General features: G+C 43.2%; 1 protein-coding gene across 1 annotated transcript in view; it reads right to left on the bottom strand.

Annotated features, from left to right (window-relative positions):
* Positions 1–22,060, bottom strand: part of LOC144265882 (neuroendocrine protein 7B2-like) — an 84,459-nt gene that overhangs the window by 30,165 nt on the left and 32,234 nt on the right. The window contains exon 1 of the mRNA XM_077818936.1: positions 12,898–13,123. Within this exon, the coding sequence (XP_077675062.1) occupies positions 12,898–13,123 (226 nt within the window). Of the gene's footprint in view, positions 1–12,897 lie in introns of the transcript that reaches the window.

The raw sequence follows: 22,060 nt of genomic DNA on the forward strand, positions 1-22,060 counted from the left end.
AACTACAGAACCCGAACCACCAAAAAAGAAAATCAACCTTCTGCTGTCGGCATCTGTCATAAATATAAAGGGAAGGGTAAACCCCTTTGAAATCCCTCCTGGCCAGGGGAAAGCTCCTCTCACCTGTAAAGGGTTAAGAAGCTAAAGGTAACCTCGCTGGCACCTGACCAAAATGACCAATGAGGAGACAAGATACTTTCAAAAGCTGGGAGGAGGGAGAGAAACAAAGGGTCTGTGTGTCTGTCTATATGCTGGTTTCTGCCGGGGATAGACCAGGAATGGAGTCTTAGAACTTTTAGTAAGTAATCTAGCTAGGTATGTGTTAGATTATGATTTCTTTAAAGGCCTGAGAAAAGAATTGTGCTGAATAGAATAACTATTTCTGTCTGTGTATCCTTTTTGTAACTTAAGGTTTTGCCTAGAGGGGTTCTCTATGTTTTTGAATCTAATTACCCTGTAAGATATCTACCATCCTGATTTTACAGGGGGGATTTCTTTATTTCTATTTACTTCTATTTTTATTAAAAGTCTTCTTGTAAGAAACTGAATGCTTTTTCATTGTTCTCAGATCCAAGGGTTTGGGTCTGTGGTCACCTATGCAAATTGGTGAGGCTTTTTATCCAACATTTCCCAGGAAACGGGGGGTGCAAGTGTTGGGAGGATTGTTCATTGTTCTTAAGATCCAAGGGTCTGGGTCTGTAGTCACCTAGGCAAATTGGTGAGGCTTTTTACCAAACCTTGTCCAGGAAGTGGGGTGCAAGGTTTTGGGAAGTATTTTGGGGGGAAAGACGCGTCCAAACAGCTCTTCCCCAGTAACCAGTATTAGTTTGGTGGTGGTAGCGGCCAATCCAAGGACAACGGGTGGAATATTTTGTACCTTGGGGAAGTTTTGACCTAAGCTGGTAAAGATAAGCTTAGGAGGCTTTTCATGCAGGTCCCCACATCTGTACCCTAGGGTTCAGAGTGGGGGAGGAACCTTGACAGCATCTGACTCAGATAATGAAAATGAACACGTCAGTCCACACTGCTTTGGACTGTTATCGAGCACAACCCATCATCAGCATGGACGCACATCCCCTGGAATGGTGGTTGAAGCATGAATATTTAGCACACCTGGCACATAAATATCTTGCAATGCTGGCTACAACAGTGCCATGAGAATGCCTGTTCTCATTTTCAGGTGACATTGTAAACAAGAATTGGATAGCATTATCTCCCGGAAACATAAACAAACTTGTTTGTCTGAGCGATTGGCTGAACAAGAAGTAGGACTGAGTGGACTTACAGGCTCTAAGATTTTACATTGTTTTATTTTTTAATGCAATTTTTGGTACATAATTCTACATTTTTAAGTTCAACTTTCTTGAAAAAGAGATTGCACTACAGTACTTGTGTTAGGTGAATTGAAAAATAATATTTCTTTTGTTTTTTTACAGTGCAAATCCTTGTAATCAAAAATAAATATAAAGTGAGCATTGTACACTTTGTATTCTGTGTTGTAATTGAAATCAATATATTTGAAAATGTAGAAAACATCCAAAAATATTTAAATAAATGGTATTCTATTGTTGTTTAACAGTGCGATTAAAATAAAAATAAATAAAATCTGCTTACTTTCTCAGACACACTCAATGTTACCACCATTATCTACTCTATTTTAGTCAATTGTTTTTCACTCCACTAAAAACGTATTTACTTATTTTTAACATACGTGATTAAGGGTTTTTCTCCTCTTTTACTAAGAAGGGGGAATTTATATATCTAATTATTTTGGCATTTATGTTTACCGATCACAATCATGTACATGACTCACTGACATTTGACTCTATCATTACCATTAGTATCAGACTTGGAACCACATTGATTTTTGTATGAATTTTAAGTTATTTAACACATATAACTGAAAATAGGCAACTTTCATCTGCCCAGTGTCTAAAGTTATGTGTTTAGCTAATTGTTTTTAAACTGGCACTGCTAAGGTTTTGTACAAGCTAAATTTACATTCTAGAAAGATACTATTCGTTTATTGTACCATTTTAAATAATGAATGACAAAGCACAATATGGTAATAAAAGTAATAATGATAATTACTCCAGCAAGGACAGGTTAGGCATTTTAGAATTCACTACTCAAATAATTAAATTTAAGCATAAGAGAGAAACAAAATTATGAAATGCACAGGTCAGTCAAAAAACTAAAATAACAGTACTGTAATCCTTAACGAACTTTGAAAGTATAAAATTACAGAGAATATATGTACATTGCACATTTTGAAAGGAAGTACCAGGAAGTAACATCAACAATAATAATACAAGTGTGTGTGTGAGAAAGATTGTGTATGTTGGGGAGACTGTGTGTGTGTGTTAGGGGAGTGTGTGAGTGAGTGAAAGTGCATGTCTGTGAGAGACAGTGTGTGTTGGGGAGTGTGAGTGTGTGTCTGTTAGGAGGAGTGTATGACAGTGTGTGTATACTGTGTGCATGTGAGAAAAGGTATGTTGGGGAAGAGTGTGAGAGAGCGTGCATGTATGAGTCAGTGGCACCCTGACCCCGATCCCCGGCAGCAGCACCAGGTGGGGCGGGAGAAGGCCCAGCGCCCTGACCCTGGTCCCCCACAGAAGCTCTGGGGGCTGTGGAGGAAGCCCCAGCACCTGGGGCCCTGGGACTGGAGGAGCTCTCGCTACCTGTCATGGCCTCAAGGCTGGGGGAGCTCTCGCTCCCCACTGCAGCCTGGGACTATGGCGGGGGGGATAGAGCTTCTCTGGTCTTGCGGCCACAGTGTGGGAGGAGAAAGTAGAAAATGGGTTGTGGGGCCGCAGAATGGGGAGGACCACAGGCAGAGGGGAGCGGAATGGGGGCAGGATCGCAGGCGGATGGTATGTGGAGGGCCCCCTCACTTGCTCTGGCCCAGGGCCCCAGGAAACCTTAATCCGCCTCTGGAAAGTGTGTGTGTGTGTATGTGAGAGACAGAGTGTGTGTTGGGGAGCGTATGAGAGACAGTGCGTGTTGGGGAAGTGTGTGCGTCAGTACGCTGTCTCTTTCAGAAATCACTCAGGATCAGGAGCCTGAAGGCTTGTTCAGACTTCAGCAGCCACAGCAGCTCCCACTCTGGACCCAGAAAGGCAGCAGCACAGAGAGGCTCCCCATTTCCCCACCACCCCAGGGCAGTGGAGACCAGGTACATGGGTGGGGGGAGGGACACACCCTAACATCTGCCCGTCCTCCCGTCCTCCGCCCACTCTGCACAGCAGACAGATGCTCTAAGTCCCAAGCGGCTTAGCCAGGAGTGGCTCCGGAGGAGATGGGGACAGAAGCAGCGGTGGCTGCACACAGCAGTGGAGCAAGGTGAAGGAGGGGAACCCTTGCTCCAGCAGAGTCACTTGGCTGGTTGTCCAACTGCCCCCCTGCAGTTTGGGCCCCTCTGTCCTCTCCAGATGCTGCTGCTCGCCTGGCTGCCTCCGTAAGCCCAGCTGACTCTCGGCAGTCAGGTGGGACTCAGGTACCAAACTCTGTGCCAAGCACCATCTTGAGTAGGCCGCCATGGGCTGCTGCCCAGCCCACCCGCCCCTAAAGCTGGCCCTGCATATGACTGTGAGTACTATGGCTAAACCAGCAGGGGAGAAATACACAGAAATTAAATTGGCCAGAGACAGAAATGTAGAAAAGCAGGAAAAAATGCCAGCAATGTGGCAACCAGCATTCAGGCAAATATATAGAAACTTTAATAAACCCAACTATTATGCTAACGTGTACAGAAAAAGCAGAAGGGTGTCTGTATTAAGTACAGAAAAAAATTCCTGAAGTGAAAAGGAAGAACTGTTCCTAAGCTCAGTAATGGAGGAGGCTGAAAACTCAAAAGATTAGCTAATTAAAATGTGCACAAATGGCACTTACATGGCATACAAAATAGACACTGGGGCACAAGTAAATGTAATAAGAGAAACTGAAAAGGGGATACGTAAAAAGTACATAAAAGTGGGTACATTGAAAGAGTATGTGAAAGACTATAATGGAGGAACAATTCCAGAGTTGGGGCAGTGCACATTGATAGAAAGGGGAAATGATAAAACATGAGAGTTTGTGCTGGTACACAGAGGCAAGCAACCAGTCTTCGGCCTACACAGGTGTGAGTTCCTTGGTCTCAGAGAATATATGTTACAGATAGACAGAATGACAACACAGAACTAGGTGTGAAAATATTAATAGGATTAAAGCATTAATATATGAAAATGGATTCTCAGGAAAAGGTGCCTCCCCATAACAAATAAGATACAGTTAAGAGACAATTTAGAATCTGTGGGATGTGCTACATGAAAAATTCCACAAGTCTTAAGAAAGAGTCTAGAAGAAGAGCTGCAAAACAAGAGAGAAAGGTACCATTCGGTGAATAGAAGAACCAACAGATTAGGGTTCACTTCTAAGTAATCATAGAGTGGAAAGGAGGGTGGTCTACAGCTCTGAATGGACCCTAAGAGGCCAAACAACACCATAAAAAGATAACACTTTCACTCGCCCACAAGAAACGAACTATCGTCTGAGATGGCCCGAGCCAAAACGTTCAGCAAATTAGGTGCATCAGCAGGATTCTGGCAGATCCCCTTAAACACTGGAGTTCCAAGAGCTGCACTTTAAATACACCATTTGGCAACTATGAAAGGCAGTCTTAGGAAGCAGTAATAGTTTTGGCTCCAGAAGTATTTCGCTGTACAATGAGCCAGATGCTAGAGGATCTATCAGGAGTGAAAGTGTACAGTGATGACATAATAATTTGGGGGCAACACTGCCATTGAGCATCAGAAATGACTGAGGAGAGTAATGGAAATTGGGAGGGCTAATAATCTTAAACTGAATAAGGCCAAATAACAATTTTAAATAAGGAGAAAAAATACTTGGGAGAGTGACTGACCTCAAAAGGAATCTTGCCTGATAAAGATTCAGGGAATACTGAACATATTGAGACCTGAAGATAAAAAGGGAATTCAAAGGCATGGCATGTTGAATTATGTCAGCAAGTTCATACCTAAGTATGCAGCTTGCACAATTCACCAAAGACATCTCCTCCACATCATCGCCGAATGGGCATGAATGCCAGATCATGAAAGAGAGTTCATTAATTCAAAGCACATTATGACATCAGCTCCAGTGGTGCAATATTTTAACCCACTGAAAGACATCAAACTTTCTACAGATGCCTCAAAGGGAGGGCTGGGAGCAGTACTATTTCCGTGTCATGGAACTGACTGGTTGCCAGTTTTGTATGCATCTAGGATATGAGAAGCCATAAAGGTGAAGTACACACAAATTGAAAAAAAAAAAAGATATTAGGTCTCATATGTGGATATACAAGATTTCAAGACTTTCTCTATTGTTGTAGCTTCAAAGCAGAAACTGATCACCAACTACTGACTCACACACACACACACACACACACACACACACACAAAAGACCTGGAGAAATACAATCCAGGGTACATAAAACACGAATGTATAATGTGACCCTGGAGTTCCAACCTGGAAGTCACTTAATAATGGCATATACAGACTCAAAACCATATGTTCCATCTCACAATGCACAGCCTGATAAACTTGAACAATCAGTAAACATACAAATGAACATGATAAAAGGGTTATGTGCTGTATCTCCAAGCATAAGGGATGAACTGGAGACAGAAACAGCTAAAGATTAAATGCTGCAAACAATGATACAAGCTATAAGTAAAGGGGTCAGGGGGAGGGAATCAACACTTCCCATCTGCCCATTCCCACTATAAAAATGAGCTTTCAGAGATCTCAGGATTGCTTTTGAGGGGACAGATCATGGTTCCCACAGTGATGAGCAGGAAAATATTGGAATGAATGCACAAAGAGAACATGGGAATGGCCAAACCAAAAAGGAGAGCTAGAAAAGTCATATTCTAGCCACAGATGAATAGTGACTTTAAAGAAATGTTGAGCTGGAGGAGAACATATCAGAAGTACAGAGATTCCCAGCAGAAAGAACCAATGATACCACATTAACAACTTGCAACTCCATGGGACAAAGTCAGAAATGACGTGTTCCACCTGGGAAGATATAATCACCTGCTTGTAATGGACTAGTTTATCAATTTCCCAGAAGTAGTCATACCTGAAGATGCCACAGAAGCAACAGCTGTCAGGCACATAAAATCTGTATTTTCATGTCACGGAATTCCAAGAACAGTAATAACTGACAATGTTCCACAGTCCAAGAATAGGGATTTCCTGGACTTAGCTAAAATGTACAACTTTCATTATGAGACATCTAGTCCCAGATTCCTCAAACCAATGGATTAGCTGAATGTGGAGTATATATAGAAAAGAACTTGCTCAAAAAAAAAAAGCTATGAATGCAAGTGAAGATCCATATTTAGCACTACTCAACTATATAGCTACACCTGCTGAACTGTGAAAAGTCACCTGCTTCACTAATCTGCAACATATGTATAAATACTCAAATACCCGATATGGGACAAAAACAAAGGATAACTAAGGAGTCTGTGATAGTGACAAAAAGACTGGGACAGTAAAAACAGACAAAATATTACAATAAAGGAGAAAGACCTCTTTCACAGTTAAAAAAAAAAAAAAAACCGAGTGAGACTTTGTCAAGATGAAAAGGAGTACTTGTGGCACCTTAGAGACTAACCAATTTATTTGAGCATGAGCTTTCATGAGCTACAGCTCACTTCAACGAAAGCTCATGCTCAAATAAATTGGTTAGTCGCTAAGGTGCCACAAGTACTCCTTTTCTTTTTGCGAATACAGACTAACACGGCTGTTACTCTGAAATTTGTCAAGATGGGCACTGGCCACCCAAAGCTACAGTGATCAAAGAGGAATCACCTTGCTCAAACTCTATGACCACAGATGAAAGCAAAATCTTATAAAGGAATTGTAAACATCTGCTCAAGACACCTGACAACTTGGCCAAGGTAAGTGAAGTAAGAGAAGACGTACAAGTTGAAAACAATTCACAAACTGACCCTGTTATTGACAATGAGTCTGAACTGTTTACTACAGACAAGGACTTCCCTAAAGAGGGTTTGTACTACAGCAGATCAGAAAGGTTGCTGAAGTGCCCTAAGAGACTGATCAATATATGTTAAGGTTGTGTTAAAGCAACCTGAAGGTTTGTTAAATTAGTTATTGTATTTGTTATAGTTTGTTAGTTTAAATTAATACTGTTTTAGTTCAATCAGCAATTTAGAAAGGGATCTAAAAAAGAGAGGATGTGCTGTTGAATAAGTTCTCTGGGAAGTGTTGAGATGCTGCACTTCTTGCACACTTTTCATGCAGTCTTTAGGGTTTCCTGTGACACACTCCCTGTTGGGACCAGAAACAAAGAAGCCCAGGTCAGGGCAGTCGTAGGCTGCAAACACAGAGAGGAGTAGACAGTTTATTATCCTATTCTGTAAATAGTTCCTATTCATAATAAAGAGTTCATATAAGAGTCTGCTCCTCATAAATATACTACATTGCCATCCAATTTATAAGTTCTCAGCCATTTTGATTTTATGAATATTTCACCGGTGCAGTGTACAGTTATAGTAAGGCATATAAATATGCCATGCCAAGAGTCCTAAACTACTGTGAAACTAGAGGTAATACAACCAATCACCACCGTTTAGCTATGCCTAATTTGCATGCAGCAATTTCATTGGTTGTGTGAGAGAGACTGCACAGATGGTGGATTACTTGGACCACTTGTCACCCACGTGTAACAGCACAGGGTTTCAGCTACTAGTCCATGATAATGTTCCTGCTCTACTGAACTCCCTGCCCAACATTTTTTGCACTCTTAGCCAAACCTATTTTAACTGATTAATTAGGTGTTTTTTACTGGAGATAACACAAGGCCTTTAGAGATTCACATAGCAAAACAAATAAGATACAAATATAAAAATGTATGTAATGATTTAAATCAAGAAAAGGATTTACTCTGCAATTCTGGGAATATATATTCTATTATGCTAATATGTACCAAACCACATTTTCTAGGTAGTAAGGAAAGACTTGACATGCTGATACATATGTTCTCATATGTCTATTTTAAAAGAGAGTTGCTTTTGGTGTATGTGGACTTTTACATGAGCAGGACAGTAACTGCAGTTATCTATTGTCAAATTAGCTCTGAATCTTTTAACTTAAAAAATACTTAAAAAAAAAATATTCCCTCCACCAAAGTGACAAGTTTTTTCAGGGAGATTCTAATGCACTTGTCCCCCTTTTCTTCCACATTTAGGCTATAACTTACACTGCTCAGGGATGTGAATTAGCCCCCATCCCCACCTCCAAGTGACATAAGTTTCACTGACCTAAGAACCAGTATGGACCTAAGAGCCGGTGGTGTTGGCAGGCAAGCTGGAGTAATGTCAATGGCAGAGCTCTCTCCTGTCGGCTTAGAGCATCTGCACTAGTTGTCCTGCTGTAGGCTCTGTAGTGTAGCCATAGCCTAAGTCTGCTGACTTCCTCAGTTCCTTAAGCACAACCATCAAGCTGCTGGCTAAGAAATAGCAGAAAAAGCAGGGACTAAAAGGAGGGCTCTGTTGCAGGGGACTGCATAATCTTCCAGTATTTTTTCCTTTTATCATCTTGCTTTATGAACTTCACAGCCTTTCTTAACAATAACATTTTTGTTATGTTAAAAGGGTTATCAAAGCCCTTATTTGGATTTAAAAGATTATCAAAATAAACACTCAGCAGTTTGCTGACACTTGTTTACTATAAAACAGCCACTACAATCCTGCCTCTAAAGTGGCCAATTAAATTGCTTTTTTAAACCAGTGTAGCTACATTGGTGCAAAAGGTTAGCAAGTAACAGATTGCTACTTTGCTGTGGTGATCCCTAAGAGTAGGAATTTCCTTTCCCAGGACGTGTCTCAGCTCCTCCTTCACCACACTTAGAACAATATCAAAAAACATTTCTACTTATTTTTTTTGGTTGGTTGGTTGGCTTTTTTGTTCATTTGTTTTGTTTTGTTACAAGTCTTGTCCCTTTAATATTAAATGTTTCCTCTTTCTAGTCAGGTGCCTCTCCCCCATTCATCTACAGGTGGGTTTTTTTTTATTATTTAGATTGCTGTTGGTTATGACTGTGCAGCAATGGTAACTGGCAACTCATAGGTGAGCTCTTTCAGATATTGCACTATGTATTCTAAAAATTCACCTACATACTGTAATTTCCCCCATAGCTCAGTCAAAAGCCATTGATTGACCAGGCAAGTCATAGCAATTTTTTTTTTAAATTAAGGATGCCTTAATAGTTTGAAAACCAACTAAGATCCTATATAGGACTGAGAGAAGATTGGAATTTCTGTCCTGAAGGAAATTCTGGTATTTCAACATTTGTTTTCATCCCAAAATGGGACAAACAGTCAAAATATCAAAAAAAATTGTGGAATTAAAAGATCTGGAAAATTTCAATTCAGATATGTCAAAATGTTTTGTTTTGAGTCGATTCGACATTAAACCACATCTGCCTAAGGTGCCATGGTGGTCATGGGAGTTGTAGTTTGAGTGCCTTATGGCCTCATTTCACACTATGAGACAGGCTTCCTGCTTGGAATACATTTCCCATTTTGCTTTGTCTGCAAAATGTCAACTGGCTGACTAACTGAAGTTACTCAGAAGTTTGGAATGTCAGAAATAAATTGACAATGATGGATTAGCTGGCAGACTGCAAGAGAAATGGTCAAAGGTGCAACTTTTCACATGGATAGCATATATATTTCTCCAAAGCTGATGCTATCCCCTAGTATGGCTGGCAGGTGGCATTCTAGGATTAATGTGACCATTTCAACACTAGAAAGAACTAAGTATATCACATCAGCAATATAATAAGTTTTTTCCCTCAGTTTTCACAGACAAGGTCAGCTCCCAGACTGTTGCACTGGGCAGCACAGTATGGGGAGGAGGTGAGCAACCCTCACTGATGAAAGAACAGGTTAAGGACTATTTAGAAAAGCTGAACATGCACAAGTCCATGGAACCGAATCTATGCATCCAAGAGTGCTGAGGGAGTTGGCTGATGTGATTGCAGAGCCATTGGCCATTATCTATGAAAACTCATGGCGATCGGGAGAAGTCCCAGATGATTGGAAAAAGGCAAATATAATACCCATCTTTTAAAAAGGGAAGAAGGAGAATCTGGGGAACTACAGCCTCACCTCAGTCCCTGGAAAAATTATGGAACCGGTCCTCAAGGAATCCATTTTGAAGCATTTGGAGGAGAGGAAGGTGATCAGGAACAGTCAACATGGATTCACCAAGGGCAAGTCATGCCTGACCAACCTGATTGCTTTCTATGATGAGATAACTGGCTCTGTGGATATGGGGAAAGTGGTGGATGTCATATATCTTGACTTTAGCAAAGTTTTTGATACGGTCTCCGACAGTATTCTTGCCAGCAAGTTAAAAAGAGTATGGATTGGATGAATGGACTATAAGGTGGATAGAAAGCTGGCTAGATCGTCGGGCTCAATGGGTTGTGATCAACGGCTCGATGTCTAGTTGGCAGCCGGTATCAAGCGGAGTGCCCCAGGGGTTGGTCCTGTGGCCAGTTTTGTTCAACATCTTCATTAATGATCTGGATGATGGGATGGATTGCATCCTCAGCAAGTGCGTGGATGACACTAAGCTGCGGGGATATTTAGTCGGGGATTGGTCCCGCTTTGAGCAGGGGGTTGGCCTAGATGACCTCCTGAGGTCTCTTCCAACCCTAATCTTCTATGATTCTATGAGCTTGGAATTTTAAAGTCAATATGAAATACTAAGTTCCACTAACTGTGCTGCAAAACCAAGCTGCCTAGCTGACCTATAAGGAATTTTAAATGGGATGTGGAAAAGAAAGACAGTGGGTTTGTAACTTTTTTATTTTACTCTTTCTGATTTATAAAGAAGAAACAAAATCTTGAAAGAATTCATACGCACATTAGAAATTCAAGATTTGTCTACAGTATTTTCACCTGAAGTCTTCCTGGATGACTAGAGAACTAGTTTAACATCACCAGTAAATGAAGTGAAATCTGAACAACTGGGAGAAGGGGTTTTTAGTCAGTCAATCAGTTTTAAACTAGTTGTTTTTGTTAATACCTGTTTAATTCAAAGGTGGTGGCAAACAGTTGAGAAGAAAAATATCCTTGTTAAAAATACAAATTTCATCATCCCTGTAATTAAGGGCTAAGATATTCCAGTCCTCTGGTTGTCCACATAGAGGAGAGATTTGTTTTTCCTCAAATTTTAGCAAAATACAAGTAGGGGGAAAAACAACAACAAAACACACAAACAAAACAACCAAAAACAACAACATAAAACAGCAAACAGCTCACCTCCACACCTTTCAGGTGCTCTGAATACATCTTAAAGAAGCCAAAAAAATGACAGTACCAATTTTCCCCCATCATTCCCTGTTACAAATTATTTAAGTGGTTTGGAAAACTACAAGTTGCCGTGACAATTTCATTAGCAGAGATACAAATGAGAGGTCTACAAGGGACTGTTACAAGTGCACAATTAAATTTCTTCTACTCAGCCCCTATCCATCCAGCCATATGTCATCTGTTTGGCTAGGGGATTCCTTTAAGTAGGGGTGACAAGGAGAGTCATCATGGAAAAAATAGTTATGTTCTGCATTTTTGGCAAAAAATAGCATCAAGCTATATAGCAACTTACTTTTGGCCTAACTTGAGTGAGAGCACATTTTGTTGCCACAATCAAAGCTTTGTTTTTCCACTGGCTCATCAAACCACATACTAATGTGTCTTTATTAATTTGGGCTATTCTATGTTATATATATTTGACCATTAATTATGAACCCTAATATAAAAACCAATAAGTTACAGCACAAATCTTCATAAATTTTACAATACTATTGTATTTTAAATTCCTTAAAATATTTTGCTTATTATAAAACAAATCCTTGAGCCGGCTGTTTCAGACAGTTTGCACAGTTAAAGAAGATTATGATTCAAATGAAACTTCTCACCTGAATCAGCTCAGAAATGTAGGCCAAACCCTTTGAAAACGAACAAAGGCCAAGTTCTGCTCTTCACGACAAACACTGTGGAGCTGCAGGTCAGTATCCTCAGCCCCAGCCAGCCCGGGTGCCCATGCAATAGGTTTTGGCCACTACCTCTGGATATGGAGGAGAATGGTGGGTGTGGCCTGCTGCTCCCCACTACACAGGGTTTTGGTTCACTGGCTTCACACTGTATGGAAACCCACTCTTCATGCCCACAGCCCAACTTTCTAGGGTGAGCTGCACAGAACTTCATGGGACACAGGAAAAGTCCACCTGCATAGGGTCTGTTGTTTTTATCTTGCATGTCACTGCAGAAAGTTTTAAGCTGTTTTGGGCCATACGTGCCCGGGTAGAGAGCACCACAATTCGGTCCTACAGAATGAATTTGCTTCACACAAAAACAGAGTAACAAATATACAGCCAACTGGTTAAATAGGATCAGTAAATTGTGGGGAACTATGCATGTTTAGTGGTTACACGTAGCATGACAGACACTCACATTGGGGTAGGATCTTGCGAGAAACTCCATTTTTCAGCCATTGCAGGGGAGAAATCACCAAGACAACATTACTTGGTGTCCAAAGCAGGTGCACACAAACCTCCACATTCTCCTCTTGTCAATGCAATCTATAGATTAGCACCACAGTTAGCCTTAAAAGAGAGGGTAATTACAAAACGGAGCCTAGATTTAGGGATTTAAATGAAGGAACAATAAAGGCCCAGACTGGAGAACTGCACAGTATATGACTTTTGCAAGTCTACCAGGAACATTTGCATACACATAAAACAATTGTCCACAGCCTAAGGGCTACAAGAGAATGAAAAGAAACATAATATAATGCAACGTAGGAAATAACTACCTTCAATGCTCTGTGGACCCACTAGATTCATAGCCTGGTGTGCTGGATATTCTACTCGGGGTCTGGCAATGCCCAATTGTTCCATAACCCCATGAAGGAGTCTTTGAATATCTGCTTCGGAAACTCTATCTGGGGTCCTAGGACTGTGACTAGAAGCCAACGCAAATCCAAATGCTAGCAAAAATACGATGTTATAAAGCAACATAGTTGTCATTCTGGTGGCCATTTTTAACCTGTGAAAATAAAATACATTAAATAGATGATAAATGATAAAGTGAGCAAAATATTGAATGCATATCTCAAAGAACTTGTTGGGTAAGCTGCCATTATCAACTAAAAGAATTTTTCAAACAGGGAGGAGAAATTTTGGGGGAGAAAATTTTGGGAGTCAGTAAACTGTTAATTTTTGCACAGCATTGATTCATAGCATTTATTAATTACCTTTCTGCCATGATAAAACAAAACAGACCCACTGATTCACTTTGGAAAACTGAAGGGTTAAAAGTTAGCTAGATACAGTTATAATGCATGGTTCTTCCTTCTCCCCTGTTTTAATTTAGTATTTTAAAGTATGTCATAAAGCTACAGTGGGAATACTAGGAATTGCTCTGTTTTGTGCTGTGCTTTTCAAACTTTACTCTTCCACTTGCTCTAAGAAATAAAATACTCCCAGGTTTGTTTGTTTTTTTTTAAAAGGGGTTGCATAACATTTTGATCTCCATCGCAGATTGACAACCCCATCACACACCCTCCCTCTCTCTCATTTCTCCCCATCTAGAACAAACAGGCTTCATTTATTCCACTAGACTACGTTTCACCAAATGGCCGCTCTGCCTGCATGAGACAGGCACAGAATCCAGTCATGACCACCTGTCGTTCTCTTTATAAGGCTACATTTTAAACAACCTGTTTGTCCTTTTTGGTCAGCTGCTGTCATAGGAAAATGGATTTATTCGCGTATTTTGGTTATGCTTATGAAAGTCTATATTATTCACTTGCCCTGCTTTTCCAAGCCAGAGACTTAAAGATCTGTTTCTCCCTTTATGGTATTTTTCCTTAATATAATAATGTACAGTAAAGTGACCTTGAGCCCTGAGGGAATGGCAAAAAAAATCCCACCTAAAAAAGCTGGAGAGAGAGAGAGAGAGATCCTGCTCCCTGTGTGTGGCTCCAGAATGCCCCACATCCCTGCTCTGTCACTTGATCTCCAGGAGATCTTCACCCCACTCACTAGCAGCAAGCTGGGGCACTGGAAAGACAAATGGATCCTTTCAGGCTACTAGATAGATAAGGGGTAATAAATCTGCCTTCCTCCTGTGTGTGTGGCCGTGTCACGCACACACAGCCCTGTGCCCCTCCTCTCCGGCCCCGAAAGCCCCCCACCCTCGCGGAGTACTCCCTGTAGGCAGAGCGAACCCCCTCCGCAGGGCTGAGCGGCATCGGGGTATAAAACACCTGCCCCTCCCCCCCGCGCCCCGGCAAGCCGCCGTGGAGGCCGCCCCGGCTGAGGCAGGGGCCAGACGCGCGGCACTCACCGCCCGGCGCTGCGCTGGGGAAGGCGAGCTCTCGCTGGGCAGATGTGGGGTGGCACCGGCTGACTGAAGCGCCGAGCAGAAGGAGGCGGCGGCCTGTGCTGTGACCATTCATGCGCAGTCCCAGCCCTCTTCCCCCGCCTTGCTTTGCCCCTGCGGCAGGTGCGGGGGGAAGGTGGTCATGTCAGCAGCATCCATTGCAGCGAGCAGCTGCCGCGCAGCGACGAGGCATGGCCGGGCCCCCTCTCCGCACACAGGGCCGCCTAGGCACCCAGCACCCTCTATACACAACACCGCGTGTGGGTCACACGCGCCCCAGACACACAAAAGCTGACCTCCCACAGTTACCTACCCAACACGGTGAAGTGTGCGTATAGTTCCTACATACAGCCCCCCCAACCCCCCATGATGTGCTTTCACACACAGGGACTGCACAGAGCAAACATAACACAAACCAGTAGGTGAAAATCTGAACAAACTAGACGGGGTGGAAGGTGTTAAAGGGCAGCTTTTTGCTCTCTCTGAGACTGAAAGGGACACCCATAAATCTCCTGGACGATTCGGCAAGCCATGTTCAACCGCTATTCAAGTGGTTTTGAACGGAAAGACCATGCTGCTGCTAAATAGGTTAGGTAATCAGCAACCCAGAGTGCCTCAAGGGAAAACAGCCAGGCCATGTAGGTGGAAGAAGCCAGGGTAAGAGACACCCTAAAAAACTCCTCTCTAAACAGATCTAACTGTAATGGGAAAGCAGATGGCAAAAGTAGCCTGGAAGGTGTTTATGGGATAACTTATCTACAGAAAGAGTGAACAATTATTTAAATTGGACTTTTCCCACATTCCCAATTAGGTTTTTTGACTAACAGTTGTTCAGAATTGATTTCCTGCGTGTAACTCGGTACGGGACAACCATACAAAGTGACTGTTGATGTGAGTGCTGCAGAAGCCGGTGCCTTGGCTGAGCAAATTTGTAGAGTCACCTATCATGGAGGACACAATTGCATCTGATTAAAGTATAGTTGCAGTATTGTTGTAGCCATGTTGGTCCCAAGATATTAGAAAGAGAAAGCAAGTGAGGTAATATTTTTTTAATCGAATCAACTTCTGTTTGTGAAATAGACAAATTTTCAAGCAACTCAGCGCTCTTCTTCAGGTCTGATTAAAGTAGCAAGATTGATAAAATTCAAAGGAAGGTTTGGCTAAATGAAGACATTCATCATTTATTTATGTGCTTGAAGAATAGTAACTATTTAAAAAGTGAGTTTACAATGACAGGTTTCAGAGTAACAGCCGTGTTAGTCTGTATTTGCAAAAAGAAAAGGAGTACTTGTGGCACCTTAGAGACTAACCAATTTATTTGAGCATGAGCTTTCGTGAGCTACAGCTCACTTCATCGGATGCATACCGTGGAAACTGCAGCAGACTTTATATATACACAGAGAATATGAAACAATACCTCCTCCCACCCCACTGTCCTGGTGGTAATAGCTTATCTAAAGTGATCATCAGGTTAGGCCATTTCCAGCACAAATCCTGGAAATGGCCTAACCTGATGATCACTTTAGATAAGCTATTACCAGCAGGACAGTGGGGTGGGAGGAGGTATTGTTTCATATTCTCTGTGTATATATAAAGTCTGCTGCAGTTTCCACGGTATGCATCCGATGAAGTGAGCTGTAGCTCACGAAAGCTCATGCTCAAATAAATTGGTTAGTCTCTAAGGTGCCACAAGTACTCCTTTTCTTTTTGAGTTTACAATGTACAACACCATCGTTACCTGACGAATAAGAGCACCTAATTGTTCACCCAGAGCAAAGAACATCTCCAAAGAGAACTAGCCTCAGCAGCTGTGCTCCACACTTCTGGTGTTTTGTTTTTTAAGATATACTTTGATCAATGCACTTATCCCTTCCAGGGATCTGCTTCAGGTGGATAGTTTCTTATGCTTTACATTAGGGCCATGAGACTTTCAACAGGATGTTTTCAAAATCCTGCTCTACCACTTTCAACATCAGTGGTTGCCTCACTAGTTCACTTATGCTAGGGTATAATGAAGAACTTTTCCAAGTTATTAACACATTCTGCTTGGTTAAAGAAGTAAACTCACAACTGTCAGGGTCAGAGTAACTCCAGGATGAATGTTAAAAGAAATTACAGATGATGACAAAGTAATTGGTGGGAAATGGGTCTCACTAACACAGTAACAATATTTGCCACAGTGAATGTGAATTTATGCCTTTTGCAGAAGAGATATTTTCCAATAGTCAAACTGAACACACATTTAGTAGAGATAAACTAGACATTAAAACAGGAGAATGTCTTGCTTAAGCCCCAGAGTAATTCACAAACAAGGGGAAGATAGGCATTCAGTGGACTAAGTCATGTGTGTGGTCCAGTCCAGTAGGCATGCTCATAGGCTACTTACTGGCTCAAGTCCCGTTAAAATCAAGGGGAAACCATACACCCTATAACCTTTACCCCAGCCATTAGAGCACTCACCTGGGATGTGAGACCCAGGTGCAATTCTTCTTTCTGCCAGCAGGGGAGAAAGAATTTGAAGAGGGTTCTGCTACCTTCTAGCTAGATGTCCTAACACCTGGACTACATACAGAGTCAGTATCATGCTCACGCTTTCTGCCTCAATGACTGTTTAAGTATAATATCTACAGTGGAACAGTCGTTCAGGCAGAGAGAGAGACTCTGCAGTGCAGTGGTTAGGGCACCTACTGGGGAAGTAGGAGAGCCCAAGTCCAGTCCCCCAGCACGAATCACTCTTCCATTAAACAGGAGACTGAGGGAACTTCCTACATCAGAATATCCCACAGCTAAGTGGTTAATGCCCTTGCCTAAGAGGTGGGAGATCCCTATTCAAACCTTCTCCCTAACTCTGGCAGAGACGGGGGTGGGGGGGAATTGAAATTGGGTCTCCCCCTTGCCCAGGGAAGTGCTTTAACCACTGGCCTGAAAGTTATGAGGTATTAGCACCACCTCCTCCTCCTTCTCTGGCCACTTTGTGCAAATCAAGGTAGGCACCTAACTCATTCCCTCACAGAGCAGCTCAGGCAGCTGGTTCCCATTCCCAGATCGGTGAGCAGACACAGTCACATCCCTACAGCCTGAATTTACACACCTGTCTTTGAGAGAGGTGCGGGGTTTGCATACACCCTTGCTATCAGCATCTCCTATTGGCCGGGTTAGGCAGAGAGTCTCCTGACATGCTGGCTTTTGTGGATTGCATTCTGAGGCACTTCTCTCCCTATTCATTGCATAGGGAACCTAGGCACCTAATTCAGGCTTGCTGGATCACAGTGTTGTCCCTGTGATTTTTTCTAGGTGCCTAAAAGTTAGGCACTGTGATACTCAGCACTGCAACACCCAAGTCCCTTTGGGGATCTAACCCCTAATGTTTCAGGAAAGTGTAAAACCGGGTTTTATGCTTAGTTGTAGAGTAAGATGGCCACAGTTAGCCCTCTTCAGGTAAGTGGCAATTTTTTAATAAAAGTCTGCTTGTTGGCTACATTGCACCGTTTACATAAAGGAGTTTTACTCCATGAACTTTCAAATGGTTCTTCAAAAATAATGGGTAGTTGTAAAAAGCTAATCATAGCTCAGTTACTCTGTACACCAGTGCTCCCAAAATTGTGGGGCACAAACCCCTACGGAGGGCATGGAGGAACATGGGGGGCGGGGGGCATGGCAGGGCCCAGGACAACCACCACATGGGAGGAAGGCCCTGCTCTGCCCTTAGCTCCTCTCCAGCCCCACTCCTGGTCACGGCCCTGCTCCCAGCCCCAGGCAGGCACAGACAACTTCCACTACTGGTAATGGGGGGCTGACACTAGCGTACACTGATTAGCACAGACAATAAGGTAAAACAAGTGCATAATTTAGGTCAACAACTGATGGAAGGTTGGAGTAGTTGAGGCTTTGTACCATTACATAAATGCATTAAGTACAATTCTGCACCTACACAGGCCCAGCTGGTCAGTGATTCCAGGATTTACATGGCAAAGCACAACCACAACAGAGGGAGCTGAGTAGGAAGACTTGTGGAGAGAGGTAACATATCCATGATGCGAAGCAAATAAAAAGGACATTAGCCTTGTATAATGCATCTATTTCTTGATTAGTACCCAAGGAAATGGCAGAAGCCCAAGATTACTTAAATCTTAACTGGACAAAGAGTAGATCTCAGTCCTGCAGCGGAGAGGGGAGTACATGATGTGACAGAGTTTTTCGCAGCCAATTTATGTGGTTCTATAGTATTTTGCATGTAATGGCATTAAATGTGAAATTAGTGCATTAATTCTAATAGAATCCTACAAAACTCCATGTGAAATGGGAAATTTGAGGGAGAGTGGTAATTTGGTAGAGTGAATATGGAAGTGTCCTTATATTTGTGGAGTATTCTGGATATTGAGATAAGAAAGGCCTTTGGGGTGAGGGATGGGTATTATCATGGCCCCTAGAGCCTGCCCTGAAGGTCCTCATTTGCCTGTCCAGCTACAACCCCTTGATGGCTACCTTAGACTAGCTAAGCGCATGAAACAATGTTGCCACAGGCAAAAGACTCTGGCAGTGTGATTGTGAAGGTTTAGGTCACTCAACCTCCATAGTTGGAGGCACGGCATGAATAGTGTACCAAGATGTTTTGCCATACTTCCATTGACTTGTTTTAATTTTCTTTTGGGGGCAGGTTGTGTTGTATGGAGGGTCCTACCTTTCCCCTAAGGAAGCATGAGGGAATTTGATTCAGCTCACAAACCTTCTCACAGGTGGTGAGGTAGGCATCTATATCTCCCCCCCTCCTGGAATGGGGCTAACAATTTAGCATCTATTGCCCCTGCAAGGTGGGCACCCCCACGGTTTCTCCCCCGCTTACCGTTCTCTGTTGTCTCTCATTCCTCTGCTTCTCCATGTGCAGTTCAAGCTGTTGCTGCTTTTCACGTTCCTTGTTCATTTTCCCACTCTCTACTAGTAACCAGGGCCTCAATCTCTAGACTCTGCTTCTCTACATAGAGCCTCTCTGCATCTAGCTTTAGCCTTTGCCACTCCAACGCCAGAGATGGGGAACTGGCCCATGCAGACACCTGGCTGCTGTGGCTACTAGTTGCTGTTCTTGGGCTCTCTTAGACTCTTGCCTGGGGTGGACCTCAGCTCTGGGCCCAATTATTCTGCTTCAGCCATGCAATCATCTGTGCCTTAACCTCCCAATACTTAAGCCTCTCCCCCGCACAGCTCAGCAATGTCCTTCTTAGGGAGGTGGGTATAGGCCATTTTCTTGCTGTATCCTCCGTTTTTACTGATGCAAGTCACTTGTTGCAAAATACTCTCGGTGCACCAGCTTTTGCTTCCAGTCACATCCACAGGGTCTAGTCTATACCTCAGCTTATCACCAATCTTTTGGGAGCGACCGCTTTTTTGTGTCAGGTCCCAAGAACCTACACTGTTCCATAGGGGGAGGACTGTGGCCTCTAAGACTCAGACTGGATCTTTGGTGCCAGAGATCCTTGTTTCTCTTTGTGGCTTCCTGCAGCTAATCCAGACTCCTGCACTGGGCAGCACAGCATAAGGAGGAGGTAAGCAGCCTTCTGTGGAGAAAAGTGGTTCGGGACTATTTAGAAAAGCTGGATAAGCACAAATCCATTGGGCCGGATGTGCTGCACCCAAGAGTGCTAAAGGAGTTGGCAGACGTGATTGCAGAGCTATTAGCCATTATCTCAAAAATTCATGGCAATCGGGGGAGGTCCCAGAAAACGGGAAAAAGGCTAATGTAGTGCCCATCTTTAAATCAGGGAAGGAGGAGGATCTGGGGAACTACAGACCGGTCAGCCTCACCTCAGTCCCTGGAAAAATCATGGAGCAGGTCCTCAAGGAATCAATTCTGATGCACTTAGAGGAGAGGAAAGTGATCAGGAACAGTCAGCATGGATTCACCAAGGGCAAGTCATGCCTGACTAACCAATTGCCTTCTCTGATGAGATAACTGGCTCTGTTGATGAGGGGAAAGCAGTGGATGTGTTATTCCCGGACTTCAGCAAAGCTTTTGATATGGTCTCCCACAGTATTCTTGCCAGCAAGTTAAAGAAGTATGAGCTGAATGAATGGACTATAAGGTAGATAGAAAGCTGGCTAGATCGTCAGGCTCAATGGGTAGTGATCAATGGCTCCATGTCTAGTTGGCAGCCGGTATCAAGTGGAGTGCCCCAAGGGTCGGTCCTGGGGCCGGTTTTGTTCAATATCTTCATTAATGATCTGGAGGATGGCGTGGACTGCACCCTCAGCAAGTTTGCAGATGACACTAAACTGGGAGGAGTGGTAGATACGCTGGAGGATAGGGATAGGGTCCAGAGTGACCTAGACAAATTGGAGGACTGGGCCAAAAGAAATCCGATGAGGTTCAACAAAGACAAGCGCAGAGTCCTGCACTTAGGATGGAAGAATCCCACGCACTGCTACAGGCTGGGGACCAACTGGCTAAGCAGCAATTCTACAGAAAAGGAACTGGGGATTACAGTGGACGAGAAGCTGGATATGAGTCAACAGTGTGCCCTTGTTGCCAAGAAGGCCAATGGCATATTGAACTGATTAGTAGAATTGCCAGCAGATCAAGGGAAGTGATCGTTCCCCTCTATTTGACATTGGTGAGGCCACATCTGGAGTACTGAGTCCAGTTTTGGGCCCCCCACTACAGACAGGATGTGGACAAATTGGAGAGAGCCCAGCAGAGGGCAACAAAAATGAACAGGGGACTGGAACACATGATTTATGAGGAGAGGCTGAGGGAACTGGGATGGTTTAGTCTGCAGAAGAGAAGAATAAGGGGGGGATTTGATAGCTGCTTTCAACTACCTGAAAAGGGGTTCCAAAGAGGATGGATCTAGACTGTACTCAGTGGTAGCAGATGACAGAACAAGGAGTAATGGTCTCAAGTTGCAGTGGGGGAGGTTTAGGTTGGATATTAGGAAAAACGTTTTCACTAGGAGGGTGGTGAAGCACTGGAATGCATTACTTAGAGAAGTGGTGGAATCTCCTTCCTTTGAGGTTTTTAAGGTCAGGCTTGACAAAGCCCTGACGGGGATGATTTAGTTAGGGATTGGTCCTGCTTTGAGCAGAGGGTTGGACTAGATGACCTCCTGAGGTCCCTTCCAACCCTGATATTCCATGATTCTATAAGGAGGCTTATACTGTATCTCTTCAATGCTACCAGTATTTACAGCGACACAAGCAGCCATTCCAGAACAAGGTAACTATTTATTAGTCACCCAGCATAATGAACCTGAAAAGGTTAGCAAAGAGAGGCAGCAGTTATGCCATAGCCCATCCTACCCAAGCTGTGATGGACTCCATCCCTGGCTTTGTCTCCTTTCCCCCTGTGCCCAGGTCAGAGCTTCCAGCCTCTTCCAGAAGCCAATTCTTTATCGTCCCCTGGTCACAGTTCAGTCCTTTCTTCCCTAGGCTGGAACATACTGAGTTCACATTCCCCCCGCCAAGCTTCCTGCTATCATCATCATCATCATCATCGGCAATCCCTCGAAAAAGTTATTTTTCCTTCCTTCTCTCTCTTTTTAGCTTTGAGGGCAAGGCACTTCTCAAAACGGGCCACTGCCTGATGGAGGATGTGATGCCAC

Source organism: Eretmochelys imbricata, chromosome 6, assembly GCF_965152235.1.
Source record: "Eretmochelys imbricata isolate rEreImb1 chromosome 6, rEreImb1.hap1, whole genome shotgun sequence".
Taxonomy (NCBI): Eukaryota; Metazoa; Chordata; order Testudines; family Cheloniidae; genus Eretmochelys; species Eretmochelys imbricata.